This window comes from Parasteatoda tepidariorum, chromosome 5, assembly GCF_982258835.1.
Source record: "Parasteatoda tepidariorum strain Cologne lab strain chromosome 5, Ptep-v5.0, whole genome shotgun sequence".
Classification (NCBI taxonomy): Eukaryota; Metazoa; Arthropoda; class Arachnida; order Araneae; family Theridiidae; genus Parasteatoda; species Parasteatoda tepidariorum.
The window spans coordinates 52,273,594-52,292,540 of record NC_141759.1 but is presented as its reverse complement, the minus strand read 5'-3'; the positions used below and the strand labels follow the sequence as shown (position 1 = coordinate 52,292,540).

At 27.1% G+C, this 18,947-nt stretch overlaps 1 protein-coding gene across 4 annotated transcripts in view; it reads right to left on the bottom strand.

The window, feature by feature from the left end:
* Nucleotides 1-18,947, bottom strand: part of LOC107452837 (serine/threonine-protein phosphatase 4 regulatory subunit 4) — a 43,207-nt gene that overhangs the window by 1,689 nt on the left and 22,571 nt on the right. For all 4 annotated transcript variants that reach the window (XM_071184960.2, XM_043047252.3, XM_043047250.3 and 1 more), the window contains exons 13-24: nt 16,499-16,576; nt 14,927-14,995; nt 13,899-14,081; nt 11,881-11,986; nt 10,848-10,973; nt 9,381-9,547; nt 8,632-8,673; nt 7,547-7,633; nt 5,212-5,308; nt 3,369-3,461; nt 1,980-2,130; nt 230-675 (exon numbers count right to left, since the gene is read on the bottom strand). In XM_071184960.2, coding sequence (XP_071041061.1) covers nt 230-675; nt 1,980-2,130; nt 3,369-3,461; nt 5,212-5,308; nt 7,547-7,633; nt 8,632-8,673; nt 9,381-9,547; nt 10,848-10,973; nt 11,881-11,986; nt 13,899-14,081; nt 14,927-14,995; nt 16,499-16,576 — 1,645 coding nt within the window. The remainder of the gene's footprint in view (nt 1-229; nt 676-1,979; nt 2,131-3,368; nt 3,462-5,211; nt 5,309-7,546; nt 7,634-8,631; nt 8,674-9,380; nt 9,548-10,847; nt 10,974-11,880; nt 11,987-13,898; nt 14,082-14,926; nt 14,996-16,498; nt 16,577-18,947) is intronic.

Sequence of the window (18,947 nt, the reverse complement as noted above, 5' to 3'; positions counted from 1 at the left end):
ATAACTAAATTTTGTATAATTCAGTGGATTCTCTTTAACTCGAATGTTGATAATACAAAATATTGGCTAATTTAAGGGAACACTAATTCTCCTAGAGTTTCCAATTATTAATGCAAAATACTTCAAATCAAACATTTAAAAAAGTTTTTTTTTGGGGAGGGGGTTTGGGTTCTATTAACTAATTTAGGTTGAGTTTACTATAAAAACTTAAATAATTTCATTGTTATACCTGGAGATGGTGAAAGTGATCCTTTAGATCTTCGTCTTATTTCTATAACTTTCAGTGGTGATGAGGGAGAAATTTGGCTTATTTTGGATGAATGATTTCTAAGTTTGACGGGAGATTCTTTAACATGAGGTGATGAAGAATTATTACTTAAAACCTTTTTTTCAGAACTGGTTAAAGGTTTATTGCAATTTTTTTCTGAAGGACTGATTAAAGGTTTATTGCAATTTGTTTCCAAAGGACTGATTAAAGGTTTATTGCAATTTTTTTCTGAAGGACTGATTAAAGGCTTATTGTTGTGCTTTTCGGACGATATTTCTTTGTTGCTTATATCTGAGAGACGTCTAGGAGGCATTGGTGATGGGCATCTGTCAAGTGAATGCTTTGGTATGAAAGATGAACGTTTTTGTCGAGGCCACGTCCTTTGTTTTTGTGCTGGACTGTGGGGTCTGTAAAATAAAATCAAACCTTTAGTGCAATTAAATTCTTGATAGCGAATTCTTATTGATTTAAAATATGAGAGATGTTTTGTGAAATACACAAACAAATTAAAAAGTAGTAGCCCAGCAGGAGAAAAATGATTTATGGCAAATCATAATTCCAGACTTTCTGATTTAACTGCACAGTAAATTAGTCATTAATACATTTACTCAGAAATAGTTAGAAATACATAACTCAGAAATGCTGTCATAATAAAAGTGCTGATAGAAAGAAAAGCTAATAAAAATATAAAAGAGAAACAAAACAAAAAATTGTTTTCAGTTCTAAAATATGACTTTAACGTTGAGAATCACAGTTTTCTATGTTACTAGTTATTTGTCCCATACAAGAAAACATGCTTTGTTTAAAGTTAAAAAAGAAAAATAAGCAAAAATATTTTTAAAAAAAGAGTTCTCGTTTTTTAAGACATGGAGTGTTAAAAAAATGATGAAATTGACTTGCATGAATATAATTAGAAAGAAAGAAAGAGAATCAGCATTACAAAACTCATGGTACAGTATAACGTAATTTAGTTTAAATTCTTCATAGTTCGCTTTTCCACATGTCTTTCAAAACCTAAGTTAACAAGTTTTAGAACTTAACAATTATGCCTTAAAACTAATAATGAATAGTAAAAAACATTATTTTATACAATTCTTTATTGAATCTTGTAAAATTTCCCCCAAAAAAGCTTTGCCAAAATTTTTTTTCTCCAAATCCTCAGTTGAACATTCGGCAAAAGAGCCGGATACCGAATAGTGGCCGAACATTCGTTACATTAGTTAGTTATAAATTATGAATGTAAGGTAAACCTAGGCTTAACTGGTTAAAGGTAGGATTACCAATTTAAATTGTTTCAAGCCTGAAGAATATCTTGCACTTTTACATTTAATTTGCTAAAACAAGATCTAACCAATCTTGTTTGGTTTAGAAGTTACGTTATACATGCTGAAAAATAAAATATTACTCGATAATACATCACTAATCAATGTCTAGTAATAATGCCTTTGTACAACATTAGGATTTATTAGGTAGATGTTTTATTCAAATTTAATAATGATGTATAGAATAATCTGTACTGTATTTGATAGTGACTTTGGTTTTAATCAACTAGGATCTGTGAGATCCAATTTTAGCAAGTTAAATGTTAGAGATTCTTAAGTCTCAACCAATTAGGATCAGTAATTCTCAATTTTATACTCTATTCGAATTCTTGCTTAATACTAGATACATGTGTTATAGATATAAAAATTTTTTGAAATACACTTATTACCTATGCTTTGGAATGTTGTCTTTGGCTGAAGAACTTTTAAGTACATTGGCATTGGGTGACAATGATCTTGTAGTATCTTTATTATTAATTACTGGTATAAGTAAGTCAGTAGATAATGCAGGACTAGAAATGCGTCTTTCTTTTTTAAGAACTGCAAGACATTTTATAAATTAATAAATTAAAAAAATAAATAAATAGACAATTTCACTCAATAAATGCACACATTTTTCTACATTAACATTTTTGATAAAAAAAAAAAAACTTTTGAAATTGAAAAATTATATATAGTTTTGGTATACATTTGGTTACATAACCATACCATAACACTCATTTTTAAATGCTTAATTTTAGAGCTTAATTGCCAAGGAAAAACAGTCATTTCATTAGTTGAGGATATGGTTAGAGTTAAGTTTAAAGGCAGCTTAAAAAACTAAGGCAGCTTAGAAAACATTAAAAAGCTTAAGAATTTCAAAATTAAATTTTCTTTCGAGCGCGCTTCTGACAGTAATGCACGACTTCAATGCACAGTTATTGGAACAGCTTATCATACAGCATTCAAATATTGCAAAACATTCAGAAAGCGTGTCATTTCACTCAACAGCTATAATCCACGACTTGCGAAATACTCCAATCTTAGCATTTGGATATTTTGCGTGTGATAACAGGATGTTTCGTCTTGGCTAGCTCTCTCTATTCATTCCCACACCAACTGATTTTAAAAATAAAAATTTTGGGAACAAAGGACGATATAGGAATGAAACAAATAGTAAAGACGGCATATATTTTATGCAATAATTTTGGAATTTAGTTACAAAAGTTGCTAACAGATGCTCCTGTATGATGCACAGAGTCCTCGTAAAGGATACAAATGTATGAAACTATAGCTAATCAGTGATATTCCAGTGCTAAAAAAACGCAATATTCAATTGAATATAAGGTTCAAACCTCCTTAACTGGTAGAAAATGCTCCTATCACTGTTTAACGCTAGAAGTAATCGGTTTGGTGATTGGTGGTTAGCTAGGTCATCAGATTTTAAATTTTGAAATTGGACAATACTCCGTTGGACACCTTGTGTATACTACAAATATTTTGCAACTAACAATGAACTGAAACATATAAGCGACATTCTAAACCGTGCACTAAAGAATTTTTCATAACAGGAAAGGATAAAAGAATGGGAACTCTTAACAGGGAGCACATTTTTTAATTTTCTCTTTTAATCTATGTCTATTAGTGCAAATAAGGTTACTTCAAAATTTCCTGTTTTCCTGTGCTACTCTATGTTTGAATTCTAATAACACAAAATATTTAAAGTTTAATAAAAAAAATATGGATGTGGTAATGCATCATAATATTTGAAATAAATGTATGTAATTAAGATTACAAACTTCTTAGGGATTTAGGTTGACTAGATAAGGGCACTTTTTCAAGTACTTCCTTTGGAGAAGATTTTGGTTTTGATTGCTTTGGAAGCGTACCACCTAAAGAAGTAATAAAATCTGTTTTAAAATTACACATAATAATATATGTACAATTCCACTAACAAGCACTCATTTTTCAACATAAAATAATTAAATTAAGCTTTATTATTAAGAGCAAAAATTTAGCCATTTATGCTACATGTTTCAGATTTAGTTAATTATTAAACAATACAAATGCAAAAAAATATAACATGGCTAATTGTGGGTTTTTTAAAATTTTTTTTTTAATAAAGACTCTTTAAATTTTCCCTTCTTTATATTATTTAGGGAAACAATTAACTAAAAGAACACAGACAGATTAGCAATATATCATATCTAATTTATGACAATGGACTAAACATTTAAATTAAAAAAAAAGTAATCCCATGATTCATAAATGAAATTTTACAAAATAAAAAAATGTTGTCTTCAAAATTACTAAAGTGTTAATCTTGTAAATTGAAAATTAAACTGTAAATATAGTAATGGTAAGATACAGGCAATTTCATATGTAATTTATTTGTTGATTCTTACAATAAAAATGATTTATTTGAGCAATATTTAATGTTGTAGAATGAATAACAAAAATATAAATTGATGGCAAATATCATGCAATTCTTATTTATTAAGCTGAAATACATAGTATAAGTCAAAAAGCAGTGTAATTACTCAGAGAGAAAAATATACTAATATCTTTCTTAGAAGAATCTTAATTCCTCATTACCACTACAATATTTTCATGAAAGCATAGTTACCTATATAATTTGGATGGCATTCAATAGTTATAACTATATTTATAAATTTAAAAGAAAACATGATTGTGCTTCACTCACTGTTGTACAGTGTACTGAGAAAATTAACAGATAGCATCTACAATTTCTTTTTTTTATTTTTTATTACATGACTTGTCCAATATCATTTCTTATAATTAAACTCTTTCATGTTTTCAGAAAAATTGCTTAGTTTTTTCAGATTTTTTTTACAATTTATTAATCAAAATTTTCAGCATTTTAAAATATTTTAAACATAATATATGAGTGCAATAAAATATAAATAAATTAGATACGTGTAAGGAAAAAAAATTCAAACAAAATATATTTCAATACAATATTATCAATTGGAAATTTTTGGTTCAATAAAGAAAAATATAACTATAAAATTTTCTATTGCAAAACAATTGGGTTGCTTTACAAAATTTTCCCTTGTACAAAAATTGGAAGGGAAAATTATTACCGCAGAAATTTTTTTTACAAGAAAGAAGAACAAGCATCACCTAGATGGACAAAAGTGAAAAAAATATTTTCTGTCATGTTAAATGAAAAATAATATTTCTCTTACGTTAATAATAACATGAATGTCTGGTCATTTGTCAATTTACTTATTTATTAGTTAGAACTCCTTAAGTTCTATCAATATATTTAGTTTTATAAACATATTTTATTTCAATTTGTTTTAATTTTCATTATTTTCAACAAAACTTAATACTAATTTATTCAAGAATTGAATAAAATCAAAGGATTTTTTTTTCTTCGTTGATGAAAAAAATTATAAAAATTTTTTACAATAAGTTTCTAAAAATACTTCAGTTTCTAAAAATATTTTGAAAAAAGTATTGTTATGAAAAAAGCACTAGAATTTTGCTGGAAATTTCCAAACAAAAAAGAACTGTGTTCTGGGAAAATATGAAACTCTGAGAATTTTCTGCACTCTTGTCAAATACTATGAATTTTTTTAAACAAATAGATAAACCTTAACATAAAAGCAGTCTTACTTTTTCTAACAGGAATTTTTCCTGCTTTATTTACAGCTCCTATAGAAAGCAAGGTTTGAGGTAGAGTATTTTCTTGCATACATTTTGAGTTGAATTCCTAAAAAGGGAAGGAAAAATTAAACTTATTGAATTATATATAAAAAAAACTGAGTTTGTATTATTTCTTAAAAAATATATGTTAGTAGTTTTTAAAATAATTTGGTTTATTTCATCACTATTATTGCCATACTGTTAATTGAAGGATTATTGCTGTTTTTAATAATTGAAACAGTAACTTGGAATAAACTGTTCTAAATTTTGAAATTGCAAAGTAAAATATAATTATCCAGTATTATAATTTTTTTTTATTTATTATCATTTTTTTTCTTTTCTGGGACATAAAATTATTCAATGAAGTCTGTTTTTAAATCCAATTGGTGCAATATTTATATGCTTTCCTCAGCACATGCAATGAGAATGCTTCCTTTCAAATAAGTTTATGGCAATTTTGAAAACAAGCTAGGCAGAAATGAGAAATTGAAAGGGTGATACTTTATAAATCTAACAATATCATGTTCAAACAAAATATTACAGGATCTTGAAATAGAAAATTGTTACTTTCTATACATAATTTTTTCCGATGCATATAAAAATATTAATGATTTACAATCATCTAGAAAATTTCATAATTACCTAAAAGTCACTCTCCTTTGCCTGACTAAAACTTATTAAATTTATTTAAAAAATTTTCTGCCAACATTTCAATAATTAAGTAGTGTTATTAAACTATATTTGAAGGTGTAAAATAATATTTTTTGAATCTATTCAATTTATTATGTTGCAACGTTTGAAAGTTTGTCCAAAGGTTTTCATGCCACTCTCCTGGCCCAGAGAATTTTTTCATTATTTAAAAAAAAAAAAATGTATAATTTCATAGCTGTCAATTTGTCAAAAACAAAAATAGGAACACAAAGCATAATAAGCCACCAATTAAAATTTTCATAAATGAACAGTAGTTAACACATTTTTTTATACATATTACAGATTGATACAAAAGTGACAGCTAGACAGCTTTTTAGCATTTGATTATCTTTGAAACAAATCACGTGAATATGAAGTGCGATGTTTGATTTTTAAATCAGGTGAATATTAATCACGATACATAGTTTTTAAGATAGGGACACATTCAAAATGTATGAATTATTCTTAGCATATTGATAAAGAAGACAGACTCAAGACGACAGTCACACTATATCAGAATATGGATGAATTCATTTCTGTAACCAGTTTTGTTACGTTTTATTCAACCCGAAAAAATGCTTCGTAAACGAAGTGGGTTTTAGTTACAAAATAAACATATATAAAATTTAAAACAGAATAAAATACAAACTCCACTCACTGAAATATTTATATTTCACTTATTCTCACATTCAAATGTGCCTTAAAATTTTTAACCTTTTTTAAAATTAATTAATGCACTAATGCATTGATGAACATATACGTGTAAACATCAATTGCAAAGTGTGACACTTAAATTGCAAAAATATGAATTGCGATGTTTGATTTTAAAATAGCAAGAATAGGAAACACGTTATTGGATTTTTAAATCCTGATGAGTAATTTATTAATCTTTTGAATCACAACATGCAGTATTTAAAACAAATCATCTTGAATGGAATTTGTAATTTAAAATTGCATGAATACCAATCATAATGTACAATTTTCAAATAACAGGAATATGAAACACAAAGTGTGATTTTAAAATCGCATGAATACGATTCACAATATGTAATTCTTAAATTAGGAGATTACAAATTGCATTGTGAGCTTTTTTAAATCGCATGAATACAAATTACGATGAGATTTTTAAATCACATAAATATGAAACATGATGTGCAATTTCAAATCATATGAAAACCAATAATTTGGTTTCATTTTTAAATTATGCAATTACGAATGTGATGTTTGATTGTTAAATCGCTTGAATATGAATCGCAATAAAGAATTTTTAAATCACTTTTAATCACAATTTTTAAATTACCAAAGGATTTATGTCATTCGATTTGTAAACTATTATCAGGAAAGTATTAAAAAATTAGAATCTAAACTAGAATTATAAGAAGGAAAAAGGTCCTTTTTAGCTTCATACCATATCACTTAAGTCACAAAAAAGTTGTTTTTAGAAAAATATCTTGAAAATGAAGAACTTGTTCTTTATACAAACATTGAATCTTACAAGCTATGATAGATATTGAACCGAATTCAGAATCTTTTTATTATTAACACGCAAAGAGGAATAAATTTTATACAATCAAAATAATATTTTTGATTAAAGTTTATAATAAAATGCATTCACCATTTCTAATTGCCTTCTTTCTTCTTCTTCCTTAAGTCTATCTTCTATATCTAAAGCGATTTCTATGCAAGAGGAACGTCTGGAAATCTAATATACAAAATTTTATTTTTATCAGCTCGAAATTTACTCAGAAAAATATTACAAATATAATATATATACTTGGCATATTAAGTTGCAAGTTTGACATTTATAATACAGAAAACAGTGTATACTTGAACAACATACAATACTAAACACAGCATTAACAGCAATATTCTATGGCATTTAGGAAAATCCTTTCTCTTCATAAATGAAATATTTTGTAACAATTGAGAAATAAGTCATGTGAGACAATAACGAAAATTTCCATGAATGGTGGGTTTTTAGATTTAATTTTTTTCTGTAGATCAGATAACATTCTATTCTCTCACAATCAAAAAGAGTAAATATTATGTATTATTATTTTCCTAAGTTGTTCAAATCTAATTTTAAAATGAGATAACTTTCTCCTGTATGGAATCAACTGACAAATACAATTAAAAAAAAACAACAACAACAATAAATCGAATAACAGGCATCAATCCCTAAATCAATAAATCGAATAACAGGCATCAATCATAAAAAAATCAATCCCTCAACAGATAGTTGTGGTCAAAGTGTGCCAAGGAGTATAAAGCTCAGAGTCTTTAGTTTCAAAATTGTGGTGCCCTTCCATAACTTTGAGACAATAAGCATGATTACGCATGTCCAAGAAAGATCAAAATTACTGAAGTTTAAGAAAGCTGGTTCAAGTAATCAAAAGGTGGTTTGGCTTCAACCAGCATAACAATAATAATAATACATATCTCAAATAGTCAGTGGAAATAGGACCTCAACAACAGTGAAATTTCAGTGCCTTACTATGCCATCACAATTTATATGGCTTTGATGCAAAATGTAATTCTTTAATTAATTTTGTAATACTTCATTTTTGCACATAAAGTCATTTTAAAGCAGGGCTTATATGTTTTTCTTGATTAAAAACTATTTTTTGTAAATGCAAAGAAAATGTACAAGAAAGAAATTTTACATTTGGTAGATAGTAAACATAATAACAGGTAACTTACTGGTTCAGCTGTCACTTCGATTTTGTCAAGTTCTTCAATGGCCTATTGAGACAAAAAGAATGATAATTCAAGTATTAGTAAAAGGGTTATACTTAAAACGTTCGTTCAATTATATCAAAACAAGTAGAGGTATTTATATAGTTTAAATAACCAACTTATATAATGTGTTTTATCTAATACAGTCAAATTTGAAACCAAAGTGACCAGATAAAAAAGTTGAAATACCTAAATATTCGAACTACATATATTTTTAGAAGTAGGAGAGATAAAACTTTACAGCTATGTGCTTTTCTGATGATATTGTACTCTTAAGTAGATGTAGATAATCAGTAATTTCAGAAAAAAGTTTTAAAATAAGGACAATTAGAATGGAAATTTATTAATAATTGCACTTGTGTATGTAAAAGATTTAAAATATAAAATAAAATATAGTTTCCTGAATAAAAATACAAAAATCAACAATTAAGGATTTTAAAAATTGTCAAAAATTGGCTGAATTCAAATTTGATGTAAATTATTTAATTACCACAAAGCTTCTTTTAAAAATATTTTATTTTAGATTTACTTAGTTAAAAGTCACAAAAGATAAGATTTATTTTTGAATTTTAAAGCAACAAAAACGGCACAAAATTTTAAACTGATGAAAATAATAGTTAATAGAAATGTAATATTTTATAACTAATATGAGGAATAATTAAAAAATTATTGGAATAAATACTTAATTGACAAATATATAAATACAAACATACTTTGCTAACAGAAAAAGAGACATCTTTGTCACTTTCATCTGTCATTAATCTTTTGACACATGATTCTAATTCTTGAAGAAGAGAGCTATCTTTTGGCAGCTTAATTAAACTCTTTAAGCGAGGAAGAATTGCACATAAACGCAGGCGTATGTTAGGCACAGGATCAGCTAATATCAGAAAAAATATAATGATTTATGAAAGAATGGCAATGAGTAAATATTTAAATTAGAAACAAAAATGTAGCTTTACTAGCCTGTTTAGAATCTTGACAAATGAACAAATTACAGCAGTTTATAAGTGATATATAAAACCATTATATATCGCTTATAACTGTATTAATGCATGCTAAAAAGTCATTAAATTTTAAAATTCACAAAATTTAACCATGTTTTTTATATGCGAATTAAATGCTAAAACTGATTCAATTATTCCATATTTACTAAATGCTAAAATTGAAGATAAATTATGTTAAAAATAAACATTAATTACGGAGAACATTAAAGCTTTAATAATAAATACATTTTTGTCTAATGTATTTTATTTAAAAGTGACATACATATTTGTACTAAAGAAAATGATTAGAAATTATTATTTGTTACAAATATCAAAAACTAGTATGAAACCTTTTTATCAATAAAATGGAAAATACTAATAAAAAATAGCTTATCTGTAATGTTAAAAGGACACTTTGGGTTCTAGATGGTTCTTCTTGTTAAAATTTTCGAATTTTTTGAAGAAAAAAAAATTTTATTCTGAGCGATTTGACACCAAGTATAAGATAATATTAAAAAAACTTCCAAAGTTACAGCAAAAATAGTGAAAACCACTTATTGAAAACAGAAAATAATACATCCATTTTTAAAATTGATATCACAAGTATTTTATTTAATTTTATTCATAGTTTTACCTTTAAATCTGTTTTTTCTCCTTGCATGCAAGATTTCTTGAATTTGAATATAGCATGCTGCTTAAATTCACACTAGCACTTGAATATTAGTGAATATTTTATATCTTTTTTGTCATTTTTTTTATAATAAAAGACATTTTTTTCTAAATTAACAAAACAATTTTTTAAAAAATGTTTTGAGCTAGTTTTCAATTTTGAGTTAGTCAACTGCCTATTAAAAGATGTTTCAAGTTCATAATGTGATTATTATAATTTTAATCGTGTGAGCAAGACATCATAGTATCCTTTTTTTTTCTTTTCAAATTTTAGCTCTAAAAGAGAATTAAATCATAAAAGTTTTTTGCATTGTTTCAAAAAGAAAAAGAAACAAAATATTAGCAGTTAAATAATATCTATGCTTTTGTTAAACTCCAGTAAAAAATCAGAATCCCAAGTAAAATTTTACATAAATTATAGAAAGAAAATAAAAAGTTGAACATTGATGCTTTCTTGATAAAATCAAAACCACATAAACCCCTTAAATAAATATTTTACACATATTAAAGCTTTACTGTATTTACCTGATAAATTGAGCACTGGTTTGAAAAAATAGGTTTTAAAAAATGCCTTAGAAAATAATTCTATTACAAGCTCGCACACTTTTATGAACAGCATTCTTTTATGACAACTTCTGCCATAGCATAAATCTGAAAAACAATTTAATAACTTGCAATTACAAAACTTAAAAACATCATCATAACAGATCATTATAACAGATCATCATAACAGATAATAATAGGTTATCATAACAGATATTTTAAAAGCTGAACAATGACTTTCTCAGGATTAATTTTCTTTCTTTTACATAATTAGCTAAATTGAATAAATTAACTTAAGCTAATTAAACCCCTTACAAACATGATGCATATATTTTTGAATAATAATGATAAAAACATATCATTTAAATAAAAATTAAACAGTTATTTAATTAGTAGCACTTTACTAATAAGTTTTTATTTCTAAGAATATATAGTTTGTAATTCGATTAAAACATAAGTGCACTTTTAAATGCAAAGTTAAATTTAAAAAGAAAACAACTTTTTAAATAATTGAAATGGAAAAACAATTTTTATACTCAAAATCTAACTGTAATATAAATAAATACCTGACTAAAAAGTGTTTTAAACAATTAAAAATTGTTAGATACACATAATTAGAAGTCTGATTAAAGAAGTTGCATTAAATTTCATTTCAATGTAAACTAAAACAATTTCTAAGATTAATAATTTAAACAAATTCTAACTTCAAATTGAGCTTAATTGCAATGAAAATAAATTTCAAGTAAAATTTGGAATATATATTTGCTTCCATTGTGATTGAAACTGTTTCTTGGATCTAATACATTCAGAAGAGCATAAAAATGACTGAAATACTTTAAACAATGATAGAAGTTTTGGAAGGCTTTCAAAGAATAAAACTAATACTCATTAATATATTAAAAAAATTATTATAAATAAAAAGTACTACTTTGAGTAAAAATTATTTACAGAATGAATCAAGTTCAATACAAGAATAATAAAATTTCAGATAATCTTTTATTTCATAAAAACTCACCTCGTATTAATTCATTAATAATACCCTTTCTTCTTTCAAGACTAGGCACATTTCTCAGAAAAACTAATAAACTATACGCTGCAGAAGTTCTACATGGTATTGGACGCTAAACACAGGGAAATGAAAATTAAACTAAAAACAGTATTGTTACTATATTAGCTTAAGATTAAAAGTATTTTGCCTCTTTTTACATGAAAAAATCAATTAAATTCATAAACTAAAAACAGTATTACTATATTAGCAAAAGCTAAAATTATAAGTATTTTGTCTTTTTTATGAGAAAAAAATTATTTAAATTCATAAAACAAATAAAATAAAAGATTGAAAACAAATGGTTATTAGATCAATGTGTAGAATATTTACACACTTTTACTATGGAACACTGAAACAGAGATAACTAGAACACTGAAACTAGATAATAAGTCACCAAAATTACAATTAAATACAAAGATGCACAGAAGTTTCATTGAGTATGTATTAGAAATTAACAAGAAATTGTTCAAAATTTTGAAATTATTTGTTTAATTTTCAAAGATACCCCTACCTTGTGTATGTAACTTGACTTTATTTTTCTAAAAATTAATATGAATATTTCAAAATTACAGTAGGTACTTGTTAAAATAAAATGGAATTTGAAGTCAAACATAATTTCCAATATAATATTTCAGTGTTAACCATAGCAGAAAAGATCAATCAAACAAAAAAAAAGTATGTTATAAAATGTGTGTAATAAAAAAAAAAGGTAATAAATCAAAAGTACATTAAACATACACAGGATATTGCCGATTTTGTCCCATCTATATATATATTTCTCTTACACGGCAACAAAAAAAAGCCTCATTACAACTCCCCGAATGGCAACGCTAGAAAATCGACCAATGATTGTCACTAAAAATGTCACATGCCAAATCTTGCTGAGGTGGCTCAACATATAGCGCTTTTAAAAACGGAAACTGAAATAACCAGAGACAGCATTGGCAGGTTGTTCAATTCAGCTGCTGCAATCTCATACTATTAAGCTAGGCAGAAGTGAGTAGTCTTTGTCGATAGATCTCTATTTTAGTATTTTTTCGAAACCGCTTTTTTTCACGAATTTATATAGACTAAACCAGTTTTTAGTCATGGACAACTTTATGTTGGCCTCTCTAGGGTTAGATTATTTGACAGCCTAACAGTGAGTGATAGCTCCAAGTCCAGAAATTTATAATTGTGTGCTTAAGGAAGTTCTTAATCTTTAATAGTAATTATTTTTTTGTTATTAACAAAGCGCTTAATCTTTCTCAGTATTTGTTCGCATTTAGTATTTATTGCAAATTAATGCAAATTGTTTAGTTTAAGTTTTTCTTTTGTATGTCAAACTTCTAAGACTTATACTAATGTTTTTAACAAAGTTGTGAATCATTCATGATTATTATTTTTTAAAAACATAATGCTTTGTTTATGCAGGTTTTTCCATTACAATTCACTTATTTCAATTTTTAATAGACTTAATTATAGCCAAAATTTAAACTTTTTAAAGAGATATCAGTTTTAGAAATTTTATCTTAAGATTTTATACTATAGCTCATTTCTAATAGGTTTAACGAATTACATGTCATTTATTTCAATTCAAATTTATTTTAATGACTTAGTATTTGCGAAAAAGATGTATTTCTTTTTTTTAAAAAAAAGTTGTTATATGGATTTGAATGATTGTTTTGAATTCTTAGAATTTTGTGCATTTGCAATGTACCCAAGTTAGTAGCAAACCATATAAAATTGCGTAGCAATTTTTGGGGGTTGGCGAGCGTTAGCGAGCAGGGGGCGCAGCCCACTAGTATATTCAAATGAGAGATCAAGATCATGAAAATTTCCCAAAGAATACACGGTCATAAGCCCCACTTGAAAATTACAACAATAGTCATGCTGGGTTTAAGAAAACATTCTTCAAATATAAATAAATTTCAACATTGCATAACAAATGAGCCTCAATAAAAATGCATAACCCAGTAGTAAGAATTAAAATAACTTATACTCACAGCGGTATGAAGTTTTACAAACAGTAAAGGCACAAAAGTAGTAAAAATAGTTTCAGAGGAAACACATGAAGGCAGGCAAGAGAGGCAGGATAAAAAGTCAGCATGTAGGCGCCAGCTGCTTGTGAATGATGTCGTTTCTTCACACAATATGAGTGCTTTCACAAGGTCATTTTCATTGTTATCCTAGAAGATAATTCAGATTCAAGCAATAGAATATTTCTGTTAAAAACTTGGACAGATAATATCAAATATGAGGAATAGAATGAATATCATTAAAAATTATAATATGTACTCACTGACAAAATAATTGAAAAAGAACCTACAATGAAATTATTTACAAAAATTTTCAAAACAAATTAAATATCAGTTATAACAATAAAGTAATTAACATTTACAGAACTGAATTTGAGCATTTTAATTTTATTAGTTACTGATTAATGATAACTTAATAAAATAATAGATCCAGAAAAGAAAGCCGAACTGAAAATATTTTTTAAGCTTAATTTTATGTACAACTTCTTTAATATTAGAATTTATGTTAAAATGTACTTATGTATTTTGTCAAAACAAGTGGGCATTGGGAAATAAAAACATGACTTTCCCATTCTTTTTATTCAGTTCAATTTATCTGATTTTTTCTGATAAATGTATTCTTTATCTATTTATATGTTTTCTTTTTTAAATTTTTTTAAGTAATCAGTTTTGTAGTGTTTAATTTTAAACATTTAAAAGCAATTTTATGCAAACATATTACTAAGTTAACTGATAAAAAAAATTTTTGTGCATAACACAATATTTTTTCAACAATTACTACCCATAATTGCTGTCAACATGTCTAAATATTTGGGCAAGCGACCCTTTACTCAAGGTTGTGCACTCTTATATGAAAAATTAAAATAACTGTTTTGAGTATTATTATATGGTTTAAAAGCATTAAAAGTTTACTTTGTTAAATTTTACTAATTAATTAAGGTTAAGATAAATAAAACATATTGAAAACCTTTTTTAAAAAGAATTTAAATAGTTACCTTAAAATTAGAGGAACAGCAAACAGCTTTCAAACATTCAGGCAGATAAGGAATTAGACCTTTTAATACCTTTATAATAAAGAAAAATAGAACTAAATTATGGCAATATTCAATTTTAAGGTCAAATTATTTAAAAATTACATGCTTTTTTTTAATTGCATATTGTTTTATAAAACAAATGCCTCATTGGATAATTAAAATGTAGCTACAGAGTTCTTCTATCTAGTACTTTAAAATGGATATTTTATTTTTTTATTCACTGAACTCTTAAATTTTTTTTCTAAGAAAAACAATTTGAATTCTTAGGAAATCTAAATATCTCATATTATTAGTTTAAAAGAACACAAAGACATTTTTTATTTCCACTACAGTGAAATCTCTCGCGGACCATTCTCTGTTCCACAGTAAAATGATTGTTAGGCTGGTCGTTCTTAGGGGGCACCTCGCTCGCCTTCAAAATGTTTTCGAAGGTACATGAATTTTCGGTAGAGATTTAAATTTTACTCACCTTCATTTTCGTGGTGCAGAAATGCCACTTGTGTTGGCACCTTGAATGAAATTTGATGAATATAATTCAGCGTCAATAAAATGACCCCTACTGATATTAAATGTAAAATAATGTCTGATGTGTAAAAATGAATTTACCGCTTATAAATGAGAGAACTATTTTAAATAAATAAACCATTTTGTTTTTTGTACTTAATTTTATATCATAAAATGATTTTATTTTGAAAAATAAAAGATGTTTGCTTGAGATGCTTAGTTTTTTTTTTTATATGATTTTTTCTAATTTAACTTTTAACTCTAAAACTAAATCATTGATAGTATTGTCTTTAGTGCACTCTGACTGTAAAATGAGGTTGTCAATTTCTCGCCAAGATTGCCAAAAAGAGTTCTCAAAGTACAAGACACTCACAAATATTTTGAATATATTTTAATCTACTTTTTTGTTTTGTTAATATTTTTTATTTTGATACTTTATCATATTTCCTTATTTGACCTTTTCCACATTTGGTGCTGAGGTTTTTCTCGGTCGTTGGGAGAGGTTTTGATGGTCTCTCCCCGAAAGGTTTTCTTCAACAGAAAGTCTAAGGAAAAAATTCTGTGCCTCCCAAATGTGGTCATAAATAGAGGAGGTCGCTACATAGAGGTGGTCTTTCCTGAAGATTTCATTATATATTGTTAGTTAATTTCTAAAAAATAATTAATCTTATAAATAAGACAAATTAATTTTAGCTAACAAATATATTTTAATTTTTGAAGAAATATTTATTATAATTTTTATTAACAATTTAATTTACACTTAATTCATTATTTATTTTGATTAATTACCTTAACAATCAGTGTGGCATGCATGCGGTCATTTTTTTATATGAAAAAGGATATACAAAGAAGCCCTGTAATATTTAACCACATTAGCAACATTTAAATTTTCTAAATGCTTGGAAATTTGAGAAAAGTCACATTTTAGTTAATATTACCATGGTATCATTATTTACAACACTATTTAGCACATATATTCTAAATCATACAAGTAAAATATTCAATTATTTCAAACAATGAAATTTTTACTTCAGTTGTTTCATCTTGCAACAAATTAATAAGCTCTTTATGAAGTAAGCATGCTTTTGAACCCAGAAGTCGAGCAATCTATACATAAAATAAAAATTAATTCATCATTGTAATCATAAATTTGTATCTACATAAAATATGACACAATATAATTTATATTTACTATTTTATAGTTATATTTACAGTTTTATCAAATTTTAATACTGGGGGAGGGGGGGAACCTGTAAATCCAAATATGTATAAAATAAGGAAAATAAATTTGCACACTTTCTACAGATAATTAAATAATTTATCAGACATTATAAATAATTCAATTATATATAGATAATAGAATAATTTTTTAGAAATACAAATATATACAGTCGAATCCCGTTTTTGCGAAATTCGAAATAGCGAAAATTTCAAAATAACGAATATTTTCCGAATCCCCAAATGTATTTCCATGTGAACAATGTATAAAAAATACCGATATTACGAAATCAATTATCCGATTTAGCGAAGGCGAAAATGAACATCAGGTCTTATTTTCTTTGATGAACAAGACACATTTTTTCAAAAATGTTCTCAGAAATCAAATGTTTTATCACCCTTAAAATACTAATAAGTTTCAAATGTGAAAAACCTTTCAAAAAAAGAAGAATCACTGGAAAGAGACCACCCTGAGTTGACCCTTGCATTGATTCATTCATGTTTTAAGAAGTCAAAATACACATGCTTTCAAAAGAGGGAATTCTATTCAATAGAAAGGGCTTGTCAAGAATGATAGATTAGAAGTGACCACCCTTAGCAGAACAATTCCTTCCTTGAATTACAACAGACTAAATAGGGGGGGGGGAGAGCTGTTCTAAGAACTCAAAGTTTAAAAGGGGTGTAAACAAGTTTCAGAAAATTACCAGAGTGGTGTGCAACTTCAATAGGAGAAGGTTAGTTAAATCAGTTTGTCTGCTTTCAACGTTTGCAAGCATTTTGTTTTCCTTCTTGAGCATAATGAGTGGTCAAAAGCGTAAACAATTTTCCATTAAGGAAAAACTGGAAATTATTTCAGAAGTTGATCATGGGATAAAAAAAGTTGACGTTGCGACAAAGTATGGACTATCCCCATCTACTCTATCTACTTTTTTAAAAAATCGAACGAAGTTGGAACAGCAAGTTCAATCAGCATTGATCGGATCACATAGAAAAAAGATACGACTTTCAAATTTTCAAGATGTCGATGCAGCTGTTTTTACATGGTTCCAGGATATTCGCTCCCGAAACATTCCAATTTCCGGGCCCCTCATTCGTGAAAAGGCTTTAGAATTTGCAAGAACTTTTGGAAACGAAAATTTTCAAGCAAGTGTTGGTTGGTTGAATCGATTCAAGGAACGTTATGGTATTGTTGCAAAGCAAAGTTGTGGTGAAGCTAACTCTGTTGATTTAAAAGCTGTGAATGACTGGAAATCAGAAAAAATATCGAATGCAATTAGGTTTTATAAATCCTTCTGATGTTTTCAACGCAGACGAAGTGGGAATTCTTTTCCAGTTGTTACCAAACAAAACCTTGGCGTTTAAAAAGGATAAATGCATTGGAGGCAAAAATTGAAAACTGCGTTTAACTGCTTTGTTTTGCAGCAATATGTCAGGCACTGAAAAGAGAAAAGTTATGGTTATCGGCAAATCTGCCAAACCTAGGTGCCTAAAAAATGTAAATTCACTACCTTGTGATTATAGATCTAGCCGCAAAGCGTGGATGACGGCTGGAATATTTAATGAGTGGTTGGTTAAGTTTGATGAAGATATGAAACGTAAGAAAGAAAAATTCTGCTTCTTATTGATAATTGTTCACCCCACAATGAGCCACCAAAATTGGAATGTATTCACATCGAATACTTTCCTCCTAATTGTACGTCAATTTTACAACCTCTTGACCAGTGTATAATTAAAGTGGTAAAGGGTAAGTATCGAACACAACTTCTGAGGCGTATGCTTGTGCAAATCGGAAACAAAGAAGCAATTACGAAACCAGATGTAAAGCAAGCAATGGATATGATTGCTGGAGCATGGAAAGACATTAGCCAAAAAGTCATCTGTAATGGATGGAAGAAAGCAAATTTAATTTCGGCAATTGACAACGAAACAGTCGATGAAATGAATGATGTTATCATCGATTTGCAGCCTTTATGGGAACATGTGACAAAAGAAACATCAGTGCAAAAAGAAGTTAGTCTTGACGATTTTCTGACTGCAGATGATGATGCTAGAACATGCGAAGCATTGACAGACAATGATATTGTACGTATGATTCAAGAAAACAAACAAAAATCACTTTCGGACAGCAGCGATGATGAAGAATGTCCAGAAGAAAACAATGTACCTACAGCTTCACAAGCCTTGGCCAATTTGGAAGCTGTAAAGATATATTTATCGGCACAAAACGTTTTTCGGCACTTTTCAGATATTTTGTTTGAAC